Below are 19,635 nucleotides of genomic sequence, written 5' to 3'. Positions count from 1 at the left end.
TTTAATGCTTGGTGTCCTGCTGGTGGGACTCTTGAAGTACCAAGAGACCATGAAACACGCTGTATGTTCGTCAGGTTGGTATTGCCTTTGAGCAGCCACCAAGATGCTCCAGAGCAGGATCTCCCTGTGGTCCCTGGGCAGGTGGCATCTCCTCCGTGTGCAGACCAGTGCCGTGGCCACCCTGTGCTTCTCCTGCATGCATCTGCAAAGGCTCTTGGTCAATGGGGCTCCAAGGCTTTGGAGTTCGGGTGGCAGCCTGAACTGAACAAACCCGTCAGGAAGGGGTGGTTTTCTGGAAGCCATGCAATGGGTGACAGTGATGATAAAGATTTTTTGAATTTTACTTGGCAGTGCCTGTGAACTTTCCATCTAGACCTTTCATGGCAGGGGTGGGTTGTGACTGTGGGATGTTTTTGCACCGAATTGTCCTTTCTGTTTGTTTTCAGACAGCTTGAGCAAAACATTGCTGTCCCCCAGAATAAATACCTAGATAAAGCTGTGAAATTTGATCTCCGTAACACTGATGAGAATATTCCATGATGGAATCTAGAAAAGAAACTCTACGTTATGCATCTGACTTCTGGCAGGACCTGGTCCCAGAGGCACAAAAGTGACTTCAGCGCAGATTACCCAAGCATGTTTTCTGTTTGTTCTGTAGTTTTCTCGTTTAGCTTGGAAGATGAGTTTCAGAACAGACTTGAAAAAAAAGGTGTCTGCTTAGGGCAAGGGTAGTTTTACTCACCTGTGGCCTTCGTAGATCCTGGAAATAAACAAGAAACACTGCATCAGTGGGTTTGCAGGTGTTTTCTTTCCCCTGCTCCCTCTTTGCAATGGTACAAAGAGGAGAAGAGTTAATGCTGGGGAGCACGGGTCCTAGTCAGAGCAGGGACCCCTTGACCTGAAAGGCCAGGAGGACAGCCCTCTGCCCCAGCACCAGCAGCAGGGGCCAGCTCCCACATGGAAGCAGGCTGGAGAATAAAGCCCACCCAGGGCTCAGCCATCCTCCCTCTTCTGCTTCACATACTGTGTCTGTCCTGCAAGGGGCTGGGATGTGAAACAACCATGAAAAAGGTTGTGGTCTTTAATTAAATTAAATTAAGTAATTACATTAATACACAGAGTTCAGACTTTTCATAATAATTAGATTTTGCTCGATCTTGAAGAACATCTCAATATTTACCAGGTGTCTCAGCAAGCATAAAGGCAAGAGCACTAAATAAGGCAATTGATCCGACCTCCAAAAAAACTAGCACAGAAAAAAGTCAGATTGTGTCGGGGGGCCGGGGGGGAGAGGGTGGGCAGGAGGCCTCCTGCTGCTCTAGGTTTCCATTTTCCTCCTTTTCTTGCTTGGTCACTGGTGCATGAGCTGTTTTTCAGCCAATGAAAATTCCTGATAGGTTAAGAAAAATGCCTGGAATTTAATAGATTTATTTTCAAAACCAAAGGAGGGGGGGAGAACGAGATTGTTCTGAGTGTTGATGATGCCTTCCCTAAGCACTCTTCCAAAACGCAGATGGATTTAAAAACCCTTATTTAATTCTGCAGAGGGGTCATCCTTTAGAAAAATGTTCAGGGACAGATCAGCGTTGGGTGTGTCTTCCATTTTGGGGCCAAACCCAGCTCTTCTGTCTCATGGTGCCACGTCCTTGACCTCTGCAGGACTGCATCTACTCTGCACAGGGCTGGGGCTGGGCTCTTTGTCTGCTTTACCCCTCAGACTGCACGTAATGGTGTCCTCAGGGCTTTCGGGTGGAAGGACAAAGAAGCAATTTTGAAGATGCCATGAACTAGACAGAGCTTGTTGGCCCTGTGAAGAGGAAGGGTCCTAGGAGATGAGTCTCTTTGGGCTGAGAATGCTATGAAATGCTCAAAATGGCGTTAGGGGGAGATTTTTTCTCAGCACTTTGTCCATGAAGAATGCACAACGTTGCGGGGGAGGGAAGGGGGGACACACGTACAGAATAAATGCCTCTGCTCTATTGTTCCCATCATTTCTACTGCGTTTATGAACTCACATATAAAAGACTTACCTTTCACTAGTATGATTAAGAAAAGGCCAATGTAGCTTTCCTGCTCACTGGAGCATGAAGCGTGTTTAATTTAATAATGCTGATAAATCTTAAAGCCAGGAGCATTTGGCTAACACATGACCCACTTTTTCAATCAATTGGAAACATTTACATAACAGCCAGCTTCGGGGTCCCTCATGTGAGGGATGGGGGGCAAGGGGCGGCAGACACAGCAGCAGTAAGTGGCTGTGCTACAGGGTGTTTGGTGAAGGCCAAGAGGCAAATCTGGTGCACCCTGGGTGGAAAGTTGTCACCCACCTTTCCTGGGACTGCCAGCCCCTGCACGGAGCAGCAGGGCCAGCACGGCGGTTCTCCTGGTTCCGATGGGCTCGTTGCAAACCCATTTCCAGCGAGCTGCTGTCTTGTGGGGCAGCGTTGTCTCCCTGATCAGCACGATGTCTTTTTATCCATTTTGGGTTTTATAAGAACATCTTACAAGAGAGTGCTTGTGATCAAACCCATCTCCCGGCCATTTATGCACTGCTGCATATTTATACATCCCCACTGCCTCTTTGCATTAAAGTAATACTTGAGCACTGGTTTACCTCCCATTTTTTGGCTAAATAAGTCCCCGTATGAGCAAAGGAAAATGCCAGATGCTTGTGACGGGGATGAAAAATCTCCCATCTGACATGTACTAAGGGATTAAATAACATGGAGGAGAATTGCTACAGATCTCGCAGCATTGCACGTTGGAGGATGCTGGCATTTTTCCTCTGAGACAGGACCAGTCTCCCCATGCGGTAGGCTGTGGAGACATTTCGTGTGCCTGGTCCTTGTGCAGAGATGCCACTAAGGAGCTGTCAGGAAAGGACAGGGAGGATTTGTTGCCATGCTGTGGTTTATTGTCCCCTGCCTCCAAAATTCCAGAGGCATTTTTCCCTCTAGAGGGCAGAGGAGGAAAAGGAGAGAATGTAAAGGGAAAGGAACATGTCAGCGCCTGGAAAACTGGCAGAGGTTTTGATAGATAACTGCAAAGAATGTGTGGCTGGAAAGGACACGTATTCCTCAGTCACAGTGCCGCCTCACAGACCTGGATGTTAAAAAAGAAGTTCAGTATTCAGGACGCCATCTGGGTCCTTCCCTCCCCATGCTTTTGGGATCTGATGGGTATTTCCCAGTAACTGAAGAGCTGGCTTTTGCAAAACCCACTGGTCCAGATTTTCTGAGCGTCCATCCATGCTTGGAATGGTGAATTTTGTTTTGCTGAGTTGGTGTCCTGGGTCTTCTAAAGTCCCAACTCCGCAGTCGGTCTTTGGCCAGGCTGCTGCATCGTGGGCCTGCTGATGCACTCACTGCAGGTTGATGCAGTGAGCACCGAGCCCAGCTGCAGCCGTGCCCCTGCCCATCAGGGCCTGTCCCATGCCACAGAGACAGCCTGAGAAAACCTCTTGTGCGTGTGCTGATGGTTTCATTGCGGGCTGGGTCGGTGGAGAACGGGGTGGCGAAGCTGTGAGGAAGGACAGGCCTGTCCGAGCCATACCCATCCTTCCCCCTCTGCCCCCAGGTGATACGGCTGTGCTGCTGCCTCCTCCTGCGCCGGGGCTCCCCTCCTGCTAACACCATCTCCTGTCCCCGGTAGGAAATGGAGTCAAAGGTCTCCGAAGGCGGCCTGAATGTCACCCTCACCATCCGGCTGCTGATGCACGGCAAGGTAACGGCTCCCGGGAGGGGTGGCATCCTGGCTTCCTCTCCTGCCTGGGTTATCTTCATGTCTTGCGGCGTCATTTATGCTGTGTTTTTTTTTTTTGTTTTCTGTAGGAAGTCGGAAGCATCATTGGAAAGGTAAGGACGTGTTTCAAATGTGTGTTTAGACACTCCCTGAAGTACCTGCAGGATTCACTGCCTCTGACGGGGTATATGCCAGTTACCTCATCCTCTAATGTCCCTTAAACGTTGGGTCAGTATGAACTGCCTTTGCGTGACAGCTACGGCGAGATACCCACAGAGAGGTCAAAGACTGCTCCCCAAAAAAAGCAGCTTGTCTAGTACAACTTCTGGCTGCTTCACTGTGGTGAGGAATCGGTGCTTGCCATCATGCTGCTTGGAAATGTAAATGAAATAGATTCATTAAGGAAGGTTAAGAAATGTGATGCAATATGGTTTAATTTTTTTCCTCTGAGGCTTCAAGGCACAATTTAGCTTGTGCAGAAAGCTTCATGAGGTGCTCTGCTTCGTGGTGCTTGACATGGTGGTTTGTAAAGTCCTGGCTATGTGGGATGGCTTTCTGGCCAGTTCCTGAGCTTTTCCATGCAGTTTTCCTACTAAAAGGAAATTCAGAAAGGAAAGTGGAAGTTGCAGTTGTGCTATTTTGTCTGATTCGTGCCTTACAGACATGGGAGCAGGGCTACAAAGGTGTGGATGTGCCTGGAGCATCAGCTCTTCAGCCCACCCATCACATGGGGATGGAGGGCCCAAATATTTGGCTATGTGCTGCTGTGTGTTAGAGAGGTGCATGTTTGGAAAGGTTGTTTTGAAGGTGAAAGTCTTGAGTTGCTGTGATGGCCCGTCTCTCTGCTTCTTGTTTCAGAAAGGAGAGACCGTGAAGAAGATGCGTGAGGAGGTGAGCAGCACAGATCCATAAAATCATTTGTAATAGAGGGATGAGGAGTGGGAAGGGCCAGCAGCACGCAGAACAATGGCCAGAGCTGTCCTGAAGGCTCATTGCCCTGTGAGAGACATGTGGCTGTCACTCCACATTCAGTCTTCCTGCAAGGATACCCAAGCTAGCTGTCCCCTGAGCTCTTTTGTCCAGCTTTATCCTTCCATACTCAAACTCCCACCACATTTAATGGGAATTTTCCAGAGCCTAGAGCTTGCTATCAATGAAACATTGAAATATAGCCTCTTGTGAGATGCAGTTAGTCCAAGGTCTTTGCGCCTTTAGCTGCCAAAGAGTTACCAGATCTGTAAGCAGCACTCCTCTTTTTACAAGCAGCAATGGCACGAGCCAGGCTTGCCTTGATGGTATCGGTTTGCATTGCAGTAAAAGACCCAAGGTGGGTGCTCAGAAAGGTTTTCAGAGGGTCAGGGTGAGGTGGGGCTGGAAGCACTGTGGCAGGACAGGGGGAGGTTAGATGGGATGTTTTCAGGTGGTGACCAGGGACCAAGTGAATAATGTGCTCCCGGGGATCTCTGAGTTCCTACGGTTGCATGCTGAGCCTTCCCAGGGCAGGCAGAATACAACCCAAAGAAAGGGCTGTGCCTCCAGCACATCCCCCCAGTTTCCTGGCTGTGGCTGCTCCAGGGCTGCCCTTCTTTTTCCAGAGTGGGGCAAGAATCAACATCTCGGAGGGAAACTGCCCCGAGCGAATTGTGACCATCACCGGCCCCACCGATGCCATCTTCAAGGCTTTCGCCATGATCGCCTACAAATTTGAGGAGGTGAGAAATGCGAGCCCCTTGCCCCAGGAGGGCAGAGTACAAGGTTCTGCATCCAGCCGTGGTGACCCACCAGGCAAGCAGAGCTCAGGCGTGCCCACTGCTGGGGCCAGCATTGCAGCTGGGTGCCTCCGACCCACATGTGCCTGGTTGGACTTGCTCAGCTGGTGCACAGCCTGGTCCCAAAGCCTTTCAGCTGGTCCAGGCATCTCTAAATGTGCAAGATCTGAGACCAGCCTGGGTCTGGAGGACGTGACCCCTCTTTACTGGCTCAGGGCATTTGGGTTGGGCTGGATGGCAGACATCTGGTTGGGGAACAAGGGTTGATGCATTGTGCTCTTCCTTCCCAAGGACATAACCAACTCAATGAGCAACAGCACTGCTACCAGTAAACCTCCAGTGACGCTGCGACTGGTCGTGCCAGCTAGTCAGTGCGGCTCACTGATTGGCAAAGGAGGCTCCAAGATCAAGGAAATCAGGGAGGTAAATCAGACCTGCCTTAGTTACTGCATGTAACAGCAGCTCCTCGGCGCTGACCTGGAGCCAAGGGGGAATGGGAGCAGCCTTGGAAAGAGGGATCCTCCTATGCTGGCATCACGTGCCAGGCACTTTCCAGGATGGTCCAGCTGACACAGGAGCAGCAGCATGGCTTTTGTCCCTCGGGACTTGCCGCATCCCCCCTTGCAGAGGGCAGCTGTAGCTCTCTGGGGGCGCGTGGCATCGGAGCTGGAGCTGGCTGCAGGGAGAGGGGTTCAGCATCGGGATTGCTCCTTCTCTCTCTTTCTGTCTCCAGTCCACAGGTGCTCAGGTTCAAGTGGCGGGGGACATGCTGCCCAACTCCACGGAGCGGGCAGTGACAATCTCGGGGACACCCGACGCAATTATCCAGTGTGTCAAACAGATCTGTGTGGTGATGCTGGAGGTACAGTCTGTAACAAAGGGGGTAAAGTATATAGGATAAAACCCGACCAGCACCACAACAGCGCTGCGAGCTGTGGACCGTGTCCTTGTCACTGTTCACCACACATTAGCAGACCACTCTCATTTCCTGGTACCTTCGTTTGAAACCCACCCAGTGTGTTTTCCCCACCGTGTTCACGTGTTGTTTCTAGAGTGCCAAACTGGAAACCAGGTGTGTGCCCGAAGGCGATGGTTTGTGTCACAGCACCAGGTGGTTTCAGGAGAGAGGGATGCTGGAGGATACCAGGCAGGCTGGGAGGAGGTGGCCAGTGCATCTCCCACACTGGGCAGCTGAGAGGGTGCAGAGGGAAGCAAGCTGTGGGCATGCCTGCCAGCTTGAGCTCCAGCGAGGCAGAGAGGAGGAGGTAGTGAGGAAGGCTGATGGAGAGCAGGGACCACAAAGCGCGTGGACATGAGGTCAGGGTGCAGTTTTCTGGGAGAAATTCTCCCCAAATACTTTCTGCTGTGGGGCTATGCTGCCATACAGATGGCTTACTGGTGGGGCTGACTGCAGCCATGTGCCCCGCATCCACGCCTGCAGCCTTGGGGAAGCTCCAGGAGGAGCCCACCACAGCCACGGCACCGTGACAGCCCCGCTCCTGGTGCCTCCCGGCAGCAGACAGGCATGGGCCCACAGCTTTACTGGGCAGCTCACACACCACTGCGCTGTCGTGGCAAGGAGGAGCCTGCTTCAAAGAATGACAGACTGGTTGAGATGAGGAGGGACCCCCGGGCCCACCCGCCCCAGCCCCGCTCCAGCAGGGACACCCCGAGCAGGGTGCCCAGCCCCACGTCCCGGCGCCTCCTGAAGCTCCCCAAGGAGGAGACCCCAGAGGCTGTGGGCAGCCTGTGCCAGGGCTGCGGCACCCGCCCAGCACAGAAGTGCTGCCTGGTGCTCAGAGGGAGCCTCCCGGGCTCCAGGCTGTGCCCAGGGCCTCTCGGCTAGGCGCTGGGTCATGCTTGCTGCTGCAGGAGTTTCACACGAGGACACCAAGGTCTGGTGGAGACAAGGCAACGCCAAACACAGGCAACTTCAGTTCAAGAGCAGCAGTGGCCATGAACATGTTACCAACCGCTGCTGGTACTGATGCTCTCATGGACACGCTGTGCTGTTAGGGGAGTGTGCGTTTAGCCATGCAGTGGCTACAGGTTATTGCGGCAGAGATGGACTTGAGGTGATGCTCGCAGTGTGTGTTGTAGGGTCTTGGGTGTTTGCTGTTTTCACCAACCAAAACAAGGGTTGCAGCTCCTCTATCTGGCTCAGCAATGTGAAAGAGAAGAAAAGCATTTTTTTTTCTTTCAGTCCTAAGTCTGGCAAGTCCCCCAGCTTTAACAGTTTGCAGATATGCTCCCTGTAACGTTTATGTCTTAATTTATCTTACCACAAGAAATTCTTGCTCATCCCCTCCAAGATTTGTAATGCAGTAAAGGAAAAAAGCAGGTCTGGGATTATACACGCTGTGCTTTGATCATGCAGCTTTCCTGCAGACTAGGACTAAGTGTGAAGATTTAAATACGATGCTTGGCTACAGATAGACGTATAGAAGAATGTAGAGGAAAATGGTGAATTTTCTACAAGATAGTGTAATTTATATTGCCTATCCTTACATATTAGTAGCAACTGAGCCATTTCACATGTGGAAGAATCAGAAGACTTTCATCTGAAATCTCTCATGATCCCCAGAAATCTCCCAGGATCTCTTCTGTGGACTGTCAGTTGTGTTTAAGAGTAAACCAACGTCAAGAGAACCGTGCTTAGGAGATCCCATGTGCCATGCCGAGGTCCGCATGCAGGCTCCAGCTGCTGCCCATACCAATGGGGCACGGGAGGTCTCGACTGAGATGACAGCACCCTGCAGCTCCAGCTGCACGACCCAGAGGTGCCACAGTGCCCAGAATAAGGAACACAGGAGGAGTCGGACAGCATCATCTGGGGGGGACGCTTGGTACTGGTGTGTGCATGAGCCACGTGCACAATGCCACGCAGCAGCTCCAGGTGCTTGGTGGGGCTGGGACAGGCTGTGGATACACGAGTGGAGTTGGACTTGATGGCCCTTGTGGGTCCCTTCAACTTGAGATGTTCTAACCTGTTCAGACTCAAAGAACGCCCTGGCATGGAGGAGGCTCATGGCATCCGGAGACAGAAAGCCCAGCCCTTGCGTGCCTGGCAGTGACACACCACGTCCCTCCCCATCTCCCTGCATCTTGAGGGTCGTGGTGGGGGGATCTGAGGAGGATGTCACAGACTGGCATCAGCCTAGACCAGGAGGCATGGTCTGTGGAGAGCAGAGCAAAGGTGGGGGACACAGCAGAGGTCCAGGAAGTGTTTGAAAGTGCTGTGCATTGGCAGGGAACTCCCCAGGGTGTCCTTCTCCCACTTAAATGCCCATTTCCCCCATGTCTTCCTGTACAGAAATGCTGTTTGCCTGGTGTGGGTGTTGCTGTCCGTGGCCCCGGAGGCACGGGGTGGAGGCCCGTGCTCCGTCGGGTGCTTTCTAACTCTCTTTTTGCCGCTGTTTCAGGAAAAGCTGTTCTAATGTTCTCTCTCCCTCTCCTTGTCCCTTTTCCTAGTCCCCACCAAAAGGTGCCACCATTCCCTACCGCCCAAAGCCCGCCTCCACCCCTGTCATTTTTGCAGGTGGTCAGGTAAGAGCCGACCCGCTTGCAGCCTCCACTGCCAACCTCAGCCTTTTACTGCAGCACCAGCCGCTGCCCGTTAGTGCACTCAGGTTTCTTGCCTTCTGACTTGCATGGTGTCATCCCATCCGTGTCACGCCACGGCAGCTGGACCAAAAGCTTTTTGCAGGCATGATGGGGATGGGACAGCATGTCCTGTTTTCTGGCCTCTCCAGTAAAATTAGGGTGACTTTGCATGTTGCAAATAGCTCCCAGGTGGGCTGGGCTCCTCCCAGCCTCTCCAGGGCAGCCTCTGGGGAGGGTCATCCCCATTGCTGCCACACAGCTGATCCAGTGCCACCAGCAGGGAACCCCCGCTGCAAGGACAGGGCTCATCTGTGCCCACTGGAGAGCCTGTATCACATTGCCTTTGGAGATGTCATGCCATGGTAAACCTGGCCAAATCAAGGCTTGTGGTGAAGATATGATATTTCTAGCAACCCTTGGAGGTGACAGCAGGTTTCAGTTTGCTCAGTAGCCATCAGCTCCCATGGCACATGTGTGCGATACGTGCCACAAGTCTACATGCAGCAGGTGTTCCCGGTTGCTGATGCATTTCTCAGTTAAGATAATGAGCATTTAATTTCCTTAAAATGGGTCAGGAATGAGCTTAAGTCCTGAAGAGCACTGTCAGGTTGGTCCATTATCTGACCTGTGTCACCTGGTGCGAGCCATGGTCATCTCAACCACCCGTAGTCCAGGAGGGGACTCAAGATGTGCTTGGTGCTCCAGCCTGCACCCCCCAGCAAGAGAAGCGTGCAGACCGTGTGTGTGTGACACACGTCGGTTTTCCAGCGGAAGCAGCATGGCATGTTGTTGGTTGAGCTCCCTATCTCCTGGCACATCTGGCTCCAGCTCTTTCTGCCTGGATTGGGACTCAACAAATTTGCTCCCTCTCCCCCACGCCCAAGTGCTCTGAGTGCAGACGTTGCAGCATTTTTCTCTGCGTGAGCTACAGCTCGTGTGTTCTGAGCCGTGCCGTGCAAGCTATTTAATGTCCTCCCAATCTGTAGTGAGTAGCAGAAGGGCAAGCCCAAGGCGCAGGCTATTTCAAGCAGCATGCTGAATTAGCATCTCGTAGTCAGTGGGACGGGTGTCTCGTGTGGCCTGAGCAGCCACCCTGGGAAAGAGCTTTGGGTCCAGCTGTCTGTGAGCGGTATCCTCTGAAAAGGGAGAGTAAGGGGGCAGTGCCTCTCCTGCTGCTGGGGCTTGGTGTCTCACACAGAGGCGATGCCACAGGAAGCGGCGAGTGCCTCGGGAAGCAGAGCTCTTCCCTGCCCACCCTGGGCGAGCCCCACGCATCCTCTGAGCCCTGGCAGCTCCTCACGGTGGGGGCTGGAATGAGAGGCTTGAGATGCATCTACCCAAGATACCTCCCTGCCTTTTAATTCACTGCTTCTAATCAAGTTTTCTAATCAAAACCCAAAGGCCTAACCAAACTGCCAGGAGACGCTGAGCTTCCCAGGGCCCTTCTGCCCATCACCATGGGAGTGCCGGCGCTGTCCCGTTGGGATGCTGGCTCTGCGCACAGGGCTCTGCCTCCCTCCTCCTGTGGGCTTTTGGGGCTGTTCCTGGCACTAAACACTTCATTGTTTGCAAATGATGTGGAAAATTTTCATGAGGTGCAGGGATTTTTTTTTTCTTTGTGGCTTTTTCCTGGCTGTCTTTACTCTCCCTTTATAAAGTGCTGTCCATCTCTTACACCATTTCTGTCAGAATTATATGAATAATGGGTCAACTAGTGGGACGCACCTTGCTAGCTGGTTAAGTCCTGAACATTGGGCACTCTCGTGGCTCTTACCCACAGCGGTGCTTACTTTCAGGTTACTTACAAAAGAGGAGGGATTGCTACAAGCAGTGGTAAAACCAGTAAGCTATCAGCCTAGCCAGCACCCGCGTGGATCTGTGCATCGCCTTCAGCAGAGTGCTGGAGGAGGTGGGGAGATGGAGCAGTGCACCTTGAAATAGGGCGAGGCTCCCTTCATGGGCTTGCTTTTTAGGACGCCAAAGTCACGTTTAGGTGCAAAGGGCAGTGGTGATGCTGTCGTGCACCCCTTGCACAGACAGCTCCGACTGATGAGCAGCTTTTGCACAGCGAAGCATGCCACAGCCTTGGCTTCCTCCTTGATGCAGACCTGGGACCTTTGAAGAGTTGTTTTCTTCTTTTGGAAGAGCCAGACCTCTTCCTCTGGGCTGGCCAGGGGCAGGGGGAACGCTCTTCCCTCCTCCCCTCCAACCCCAGATCCAGCCTGCGTTGCTGGTGGCTGCTGACAGCAGCATGTGCTCTGGGTGCAGAGCGCGAGCAGCATTTGCCCCCCATCAGACAAGGAGCAAAGCCCAGGGCTGGCAGGGCTTCGCCACCACCTCCTTCCAGCTCTGATAACATCTTGTTTTTCTTTTGCAGGCCTACACGATTCAGGGACAATACGCTATTCCACACCCGGATGTGAGTTTTACCCTAATTTTTCTTACACCCTTTTATGTCACCTGCATGCTACTGTTAATTCACATAATATTAATATTAGACAATAATATTAATAGCATATTCTCAAAGTATCTGGCAGTGTGCAGTATCTGTAATACCTTCAGGAGCCTTTTAACCTGTTAGCGCAAAACTTTATTAATTCTGAGGACTTGGCCTGATGCTAAATTGTTTGCAACATTCAGTGCTATCCCTTTGTTATGAGACAAAACACACTCTATGCATTTTGTGCCTCAAAATGATCAAAACAAGCCAAGAAAGGAAACAAAGAAACAAACATTAAGAGCTTCCCTTCCATTCCCTCCTTGTCCTTAAAACATTGGTCATCCAGTGGCTTACGGAGGTGTCTCGGTGGGATGGGGAAAACGTGAGAGCTCCGTCAGCGCACGGTGGGCAGGGACGTGTGCTTTTGGGGGGGGGGGTCTTCACTCGGGTGACTCAGTGCCAGGGTTGGGTTTCGCTCGTGCTGAAACCCCCTGCTTATGGCCTGCTCTGGTGCCCTGCGCTTGCTGGGGCACACGTAGGGAAGGGATGCTGGCACCTCCGCGCATACAAGCAGAAGGTGCAGATCGGCTGGGCTGGGTCTGGCGTGGCGTGGTGTTCCTCCGGCTGGCAGCAGAGTTGGGTCTCGAGTCGTTGCAGTACTTCTGGCACAGCTGAGCAGGAGGTGAGGCAGGCAGGCTCTGTGCACGCGCGCTCCCCTTGGTGTCAGGGCGCTGCTTTTGCCCTGCAGGCTGGGTTCTGTTCTCAGGAGCGAGGGTTGCACCCGCTTCTAGTGGGGGAGCGTGGGTCTTGTCTGGTTTTGATGGAGGACGGGTTGGCTTTCCACGTGATGCCAGAATACGTATACTTTGAATAGCCCGCTGTAACTGTTGCTCAGAAATACTCTTAATCGTGTGCATTTCACTTCAGCTTCCAAACACAGAAGGTAAATATGGTTGCATATTGCAAGGGTAGATCACTATATTCTTTGTCCCAGTTTTCCTTTGCAAACAGCAAGCATTTTCCTTGTTACTCCTCTGTTTGACAGGATTAGAACATGTAATAGTGCACATAGTCCTTTGAAAATATTTAGGCTTTAACCAGCACTGGAAAAACAGTGTCTGTGTCTTGCTGACTGTTCTCTGCCCTGCTCCCGGCGGATTTGCTGAGACTTGGAAAAAGTCGTACGTGCAAGGGCCATGCTCACCATCCTTCCTCTTGTGGCCCTCTCGTGAGGATCTGTCATTTTAAATACTTGCTCTGCAAAGAAACTGGTCTTGACCATGGTTCCAGGGCATTGCCTTTGCTCTCACAGGTCTCTGTGTTTAGTGGCCCCCTTTTGCAGACCCATGACAGCATTTCAAATGCCAAAGCTAAAATGTGAGCTCCTGCCTCAATCTTCTCCCTCTGGCAAAACCCACCTGGGTCAGCAGGAGTTTTGCCTCCTGAAGGGCTTCAGCACTGCCCGGGGCACTCAGTTGCTAAGCACCACTATCAGCACTATTACTTAGAAATGTGCTGCTTCAATGATAGGAAGCATTTGGGTGTCTCTGTCCCAGGAAGGGGTGACGTGATGGGCTCTCCCAGAGCTCCCCCGCACACTCCTCCTCGCAGAGCCACAGGGCAGCAGTGCCCAGCCAGTTTCAGGAGGGTGGCAAATATGCAGGAGGTTCCCTGAGGTGTCCTGTCAGTTGGACTCGTTGCAATGAGGAGCTCCATCTGGGTTTAATTTTGCAGAGAAAATGGTATTCCTTTAATTAAACAGCAGTGAGTGTGGAAGTGAAACCAGCAAGTGGGTGGTGTTGAAGGCTGCTCCCTGCTAAAACTGACCTGTTCACCTCCAGCCCCTTAGTTTTATTTTGTTTTACGTTTGGAGCCGTGAAGCAGAGCACAAAATGTATTCCAGACAAAATCCTCTGTGCAGCCGCTTCCTGATGGGGCTCAAAAAGGTACCCAGCACAACAAGGGATGCAAGGATCTGAAATACCTACTGGCCATGGCTGAAGCCCACATTTCCCCGTGCTGCTAAGGGCTCGTGTTCTCAGGGCATGTCTCCAAGCCAGCATGGAGCCAGATGGTTTGTCTGTCTCCCACAGATGTTCCCCATCAGTAGGGCAGCACCAGAGTGCTGGCTGCTGGGGAGGTGTTCACGGTGCGGCACTGCCAGCGGGGCTCCGTGCCGCCGGCACACGGGCAGTGCCTCCAAGGTGCCTCCTCTGCTCCAAAGCCACACAGCGGTGAGCAGCAGCTTGCAAAAGCCAGGTGGAGGCTGGAAATGCTTTGCACAAAAGCCCCGCTGCTGCTTTAGCAGCTCGTTGTGCGGCAAAGGAACCAAAATGTCTGATGAGCTAAGAAAGGGCTTCCTGCTGGTATTGTACTTCAGACCCTGACCAAGCACTTCTGCAAGAGATTTGGGCTCTATTGCATTTTACCCAGGCCAAGTCCTTCTGTTAGTGTTGTTTTTGCCATGTCTCAACATGGCTTCCTGTTTTTTTTATTTTTATTTTTTTTCCGTTATAATTTTGTTCTTGATTTTTGGTGTGACTTGTTGTACTCTATGACAATAACCTTCTTAGCTCTAATGTCCCTCCTACCCCTCAGCAGTTGACCAAGCTCCACCAGTTGGCTATGCAGCAAACCCCCTTTACTCCCCTTGGACAGACCACCCCCGCTTTCCCTGGTACGTACCCACACGCCCTTTCTAGATATCCTTCTCTTCTTACCTGTAGAGTTTCTCTCTCTTTCTGAACTCATTGTATCTAATGGAAACGGATAGGACCAGTACAACTGAAGTTGCAATGTCCACAGGGATAGGTTAGCAGGGAGACTAGGTGGAAGTGCAGGGGTCGCGGTCCTCACGGGCACGCTCAGCGTGTAACTGCACGCCTGCTCTGCTTCCAGCCTTGCTGGCTTTCTGAGCAGCAGGATGAGCGCCAGCACCGCCCTTCCCCACCCGGAGGAGGCAGCATCCCTCGCCGCGTGCCCGTCCGGACCGCTGGGACATCCCCGCAGCGCCGGCGGGGGATGCTGCCCTCGTGCCCGCAGGATGGAGCAGGGCAGGACGGCACTGGGGAGAGCAGTGGGAAGGTGACGCGGTGACAGGAGGACAGCCAGAGCTGGCGTGGCTCACCAGCCTGGCCTGCAGATCCTGCACTGTGTCTCGTGGTCAGCTAGGAAGCAGATAGAGCGCAGGGGATGGCAATGCTGAAAGCACCTTTGTTCAGTGGTCAAGGTGCCGAGTGGAAATGCCTTTTCTGACAGTAAATGTTCATCATATTTTGAGCTTCCTAGATGAAGTGACATTGCTTATCTCCTCGAAGGCAAAAGCATTAAATCTGTTTCTTCTTTGCTCTTCAGGAGAAAAGCTGCCCTTACATTCCTCCGAAGAAGCTCAAAATCTGATGGGCCAATCATCAGGTAAAACACAAAGCTACAGGGAAATCAGTAGGCGGCTGTTGAAAAATACTTCTGAAGTAGGACTGTGCCATTGTTGTGCTCCTGGATAACTTGTCTTGTTTGTGGAGAAGTGAGCATGTTTTCTGGTGGGCAGGTAGAGGCCAGGCAGCACCATGCCTGCCAGCTCCCTCTGCGCAGCATGTCCAAAGAAAAGCACCTCTAGTTCGTTACCTGGTTTTTGATGTTTGTCTATGGCTGCCATCTCCGTAATGGAAAGACATCGGGGTCACCACCCTTATTCTTCCATTTAAATTTGCATAAGCCTCACCCAGAAACAGTAGAAAAATGCTTGTGGGAATGCAAATAACATGCAATTTTAGCTGTCTCTCAGCCACTCAAGAAGAGCTGCATTTTTAGTGGAACAGGACCCCAAGGAGACGAAGCATGGCCGTAATCTTGGAAAAATTTCCATTTCAAAAGTCCCTGGCAGCTGCACATTCATCCGTATGTGCTGAACATGCTTTTATACCCCGCTGTTGCTCAGGGGGATGATCCAGAGACCTGCAGGCTCGTGAGCGAGGGGAGACAGACCTCCCGAACATGCCGGGGTGTGCTTCCTGCCTGCCTCGAAAGCATCTGGGGGCATCGCCCAACCGTGAAAGCAAGCATAGACCATGGAAATAGACCCCACCAGGTGGTAGCAAAAATAGATTTCTTGTTGTCTCTGCGCAGGCCTTGTTCTCCGTGTGCCCTACTTTACCCCTTGCAATCACCCATGGCATTAATCCTGACCTGGCCGAACAGAGTGATTCCCCATGTTGCATCCAGAGGGATTACATGTGCGTGTCAGAGGGGAGGACTCAGTATCCCAAAATGAGCAATCCCCCAGTAATGGAGAGGGATGTTATGGCTCTGGTGGCACGGGGGTGATGCAATGCCCCAAAATGCAGCTGGGAGAGGCAGTAGGGGACTGGGGTGGGAAATAAGTGTAGAGGTGACAGCACATGCATGGAGGACACTGAACATCCGCGGAGGGCACCAGGGAGCAGGGGGAAGGAGTTTGTCCAGGCTGTAGCTTGGGAACTGGTTCTGCAGGAGCACGTGGAAAGGCTTAGCCTTTTTTGCTCGCTCTGTGCATGAGCACTGCAGAGGGAGGATGAGGCGCTGGTGAAATGCCCCTTCCTGTGCCCTGTGCTCTGCAGTCAGCGCTGAGCACTGCCTGCTGCGCGAAATGCAGACGGGAGCTATTTTGTGCAGGTTTTGGCACCAGTACAGCAGGTAGGGCTGGGCTTGTGTCCCCATCCTCTGCTTTTTCTTGTGCTCCCAACAAGAAATGGGTCCAAGAGACCTCCCGTGAGGGGTCTGGCGTGCTGCCTGCACGGGGCAGCCAAGGCGCGGAGCTCGGGAACGCGTGGGGACAGTGAGTCGGTGGCTCAGAGACCGGGCATCCTCCCTTCCAGGGGTGCTGAGTGAGGATTTCAGCATACAGCCTCCTTCTCATGTTGGAGCTTGCCCACCTCAGCCGGGGCAGGGATGTGGACGGGGGAACTCCTGACCGTGGGGTTTCTTTTAGGGTCTGTCCACCCCCCTCTGGCTCCCAGGGGGTCCGAGGGATGTGGCTGTGGCTGCCAGCAGACACCTTACTGGGGCAGTTCCAGTACCCAGACAGGAGTCGGTTCGCACCCACTGGGTTTTAAACCCAAGGCTGTTGTTGCTCTCAGAACTGGTTGGAGCCCCTCTTTAGTGCAGAGGCAAGCACAGACCACGAAACCCGGCGGTGGCTTGCAGTAGGTGCTCAGTGCTCTCAAGGGATCACACATTGCCACGCAGCACAAGGATGCCCCTCGGGCTTTTGTGACCAGGGGCCCAGTGCTGCTGCTGCGTTGTTCCACAGTGGCACAGCAGTTCCAGTCTCCTGCTGCTTTTTTTTCTCTTCGCCCTCTTTATTCCTCTCTTTGCTCGGACACACACATTGCAGTCTTTTGGACTATAGCGCACACTGCTCTTAAAAGTTTATGTTATACAGATAAGGTCTTCCTTGGTAGTTTATGTTATACAGATAAGGTTTTTCTGCTGATGCTGCAGATTCCTGTTAGCTAGCAGACAGCTTCTGTCCTACAGATCTGGAATAGGATGTCCCTACTTCAGCAATGAGGTGATTTAATGTGGAAACCTGTGGGAAAAGCAGGCTTAAACCTGGCTAGGAGTGCTGTGCCATGCTCTCACATGGAACTGCATGTGCGTGGTGGTCTGCTGGCTCCAGCCTTTCCCACCATGAAGGAGGGAGAAGCTGGGAAGAAACATATCGCTGCATTCACTCCTTTCTGCTGGCAGTGTGCTTCCACGCGGTTTTGTAGGGAAGCAGGCTCTCCACCGGCATGTTGTTTGCCTTGCCCTAAGAGGGTCCCAAGTCCAGCCAGTGTGCACATCTTAGCAAGCTCTGGCTTAAGCTCAGCATTAGCTTAGGAAAGCTGCTCAGCTGCTTTCCTAAGGACGATGTGCCCAGGGAGGGCTGGAGGGCGCGTGGAAACCCTGCCTCCAGGGTTCCTTCCTTCTCCCACCCCTGCCAGCCCTCCGGGGAGGCTGCAGCCTTGTGCTGCGCAAACCTCCCCAGAGCCAGTCTCACCTGGGGACCAAGGGTCAAGGGGCACAGGGAAAGGTGGCACCCCACTCCAGATGAGGCAGGTAGCAACCGTCTTCCTCCTCCTTGTACCAGAGTGTGTGATCCCCTTCCCCTCCCGCCCCGGAGCAGGATGCAGCCTTTGCAATGTCGACTGCTGGGGGGAAGTGCCAGCAACCCGCCGCGCTGCTGCTGCAAGCTGTAACCATTTTCCCTTGCATATGCCCAGGTCTGGATGCCAGTCCCCCGGCCAGTACTCATGAACTCACCATTCCCAATGATGTAAGTACAGTGGCGATTCCTCTGCCTGTGTATGTATGTGTATACACATATATATACGTATATATATGTACACTGCAAATGTATGAGCTCGTTAAATACATTTAGAGATACCCCTTCACCGGGTTCACTCATGCCTTCTGTGCAGCTCCTCGGTCTGTTTGTCTGGGGTCATGAAGCACCTGCTGGTCTCTACCCTGTTGGTAGCTTTCCTAGGGAGAATCCTCCTCAGTGCTCCGTTTTCCTTCCCAAGTGAACTTAGTGCTCACGAAAGATGCCCACTTGACAGCGTTCAGCAGCAGAGGGAGCTCCCAAGCCGGCCCCAGTATAACTGCCTAATATACCACTGGCAGGTCTGGGATGCTTCGGACCTGTGTTTTTGAAAGGCAGTGCATGGCGTTGTGGTACTGGTGGCAGTCAGCAGTTGGGTCTTTGAAGTGAAGGCATTGCGGTGAGGTGGATATCAGACTCAGACTTTTGTCAGAAGGAGGCTGGAATTGTCATGGTCACAGAGAGGGGCAAGGAGGCTGCTTGGAGTGCTTCGATGGGAGGAGGTGGGATGCAGAGCCCTGGCAGACAGCACCTGGACCCGAGGTCTCACTTCTGGAGTGGTCTTGCAGCCTCCATGGGTTGATAGCCAGCCTGTGCCCAAACCAGGAGCAGGGTGAGTGGATAAATGGCTCCCAGTTTCCATCCCCACTACTGGCACCATCAGCCCACCCTTCTTGGGGGGTTCTGGATTGGGTCTGGTGCCTGTTTCCTCTTCTTCCTCCTGTTTACCCAGGTTTTGTTGGCCCAGTGAGGAAGCCCCCATGGGAGATCACCGGGAGTCCTACAGGTGCTTCTCAGCTTGCAATGGCCACGGCTGCCAGCCTGGGGGACCGCGGCCCTGGCAGCAGTGAGGGCATCTTTGGGAGTGTGGGGGGACCCCTCGCAAAGGGGTCTCTCCTGCCTTTTAGAGTGCTGAATGACCTGCCACGGGACACAGGAGTACAGGGAGCGTTAGCTTGCCAAAAGCCTGGCTCACATCAGACCTGCGCTGTATTAAATATCACTGCCTGCATCTTTTTTTCTGCCTGCTGAAAATACCTCCTGTTGTTTTGAAGGCTCTGGAATTCCCACTGTCACCTTCCCTGGAAAGAGAGCACAGGCTTGGGTGTCTTAAAGTGAATCACCTACAGGAGGTTTTAGCAGTGCAGATCAGACCGTGGTTGCACTGCAGAGAAAGGAGAGTTCAAGGAAACCCGGTGATGAAATCCAGCTTGTCACTTCTGTGACTGTCAGGAGAAACTTGAGTGCTGTGCAGAGACACTCAGAAGCCTCTGAATAGGTTTGGCTCCTCTTCTCCCCCAAGCAGGCTCCCAGCTCTATGTACTTTTGTTTGCTGAAGCACCTCCAACCTCTTTGAGCCATTTGTGCTCTTTGAGAACCAGGATGGGTGGCTGTCAGGCTGAACATCGTGCTGCAGCCCCAGAGATAGTTGATACCTTTCCAGTGCTGCAGTGGATGCACATTCGGGTCCCTCAGCCTGCACTCCAGGCAGGTGAAGGATAAGGTGATGAGATGGACATGGCTGGGACTGGCTCTGGCTTTGTGGAACTAAGAAACCTTCACTGGGGGCTGTCAGTGAAGCTTCCCTTAAGGCTTACAGAGGCACAGCACAGTGCACAACAGCATCGTTAGGACAGCAGCAGTCAGGACAACTGCAGGTCATTTCTCTGCTCTTCCTAACCCTCTGCTTTGTTGGGAGCTCTGGTGGCCTAGCGGAGAGAGTTGCGATGAAGAAGTCT

General features: G+C 52.7%; 1 protein-coding gene across 37 annotated transcripts in view; it reads left to right on the top strand.

Moving 5' to 3' along the window:
• PCBP3 (poly(rC) binding protein 3) overlaps positions 1–19,635 on the top strand; it is a 48,172-nt gene that overhangs the window by 20,176 nt on the left and 8,361 nt on the right. For 9 of the 37 annotated variants that reach the window (XM_035331454.1, XM_035331446.1, XM_035331476.1 and 6 more), the window contains 11 exons: positions 3,652–3,723; positions 3,831–3,854; positions 4,600–4,632; positions 5,337–5,453; positions 5,802–5,933; positions 6,244–6,393; positions 8,982–9,125; positions 11,491–11,532; positions 14,152–14,230; positions 14,908–14,967; positions 17,796–17,848. In XM_035331454.1, coding sequence (XP_035187345.1) covers positions 3,652–3,723; positions 3,831–3,854; positions 4,600–4,632; positions 5,337–5,453; positions 5,802–5,933; positions 6,244–6,393; positions 8,982–9,125; positions 11,491–11,532; positions 14,152–14,230; positions 14,908–14,967; positions 17,796–17,848 — 906 coding nt within the window. Of the gene's footprint in view, positions 1–3,576; positions 3,724–3,830; positions 3,855–4,599; positions 4,633–5,336; positions 5,454–5,801; positions 5,934–6,243; positions 6,394–8,981; positions 9,126–11,490; positions 11,533–14,151; positions 14,231–14,907; positions 14,968–17,795; positions 17,849–19,635 lie in introns of all 37 variants that reach the window. The other 28 variants (XM_035331470.1, XM_035331479.1, XM_035331455.1 and 25 more) reach the window with 19 other exon arrangements.

Source organism: Oxyura jamaicensis, chromosome 7, assembly GCF_011077185.1.
Source record: "Oxyura jamaicensis isolate SHBP4307 breed ruddy duck chromosome 7, BPBGC_Ojam_1.0, whole genome shotgun sequence".
NCBI lineage: Eukaryota > Metazoa > Chordata > Aves > Anseriformes > Anatidae > Oxyura > Oxyura jamaicensis.
Note: the sequence above shows the minus strand (reverse complement) of the source record. Positions and strands in the feature narration are given on the sequence as shown.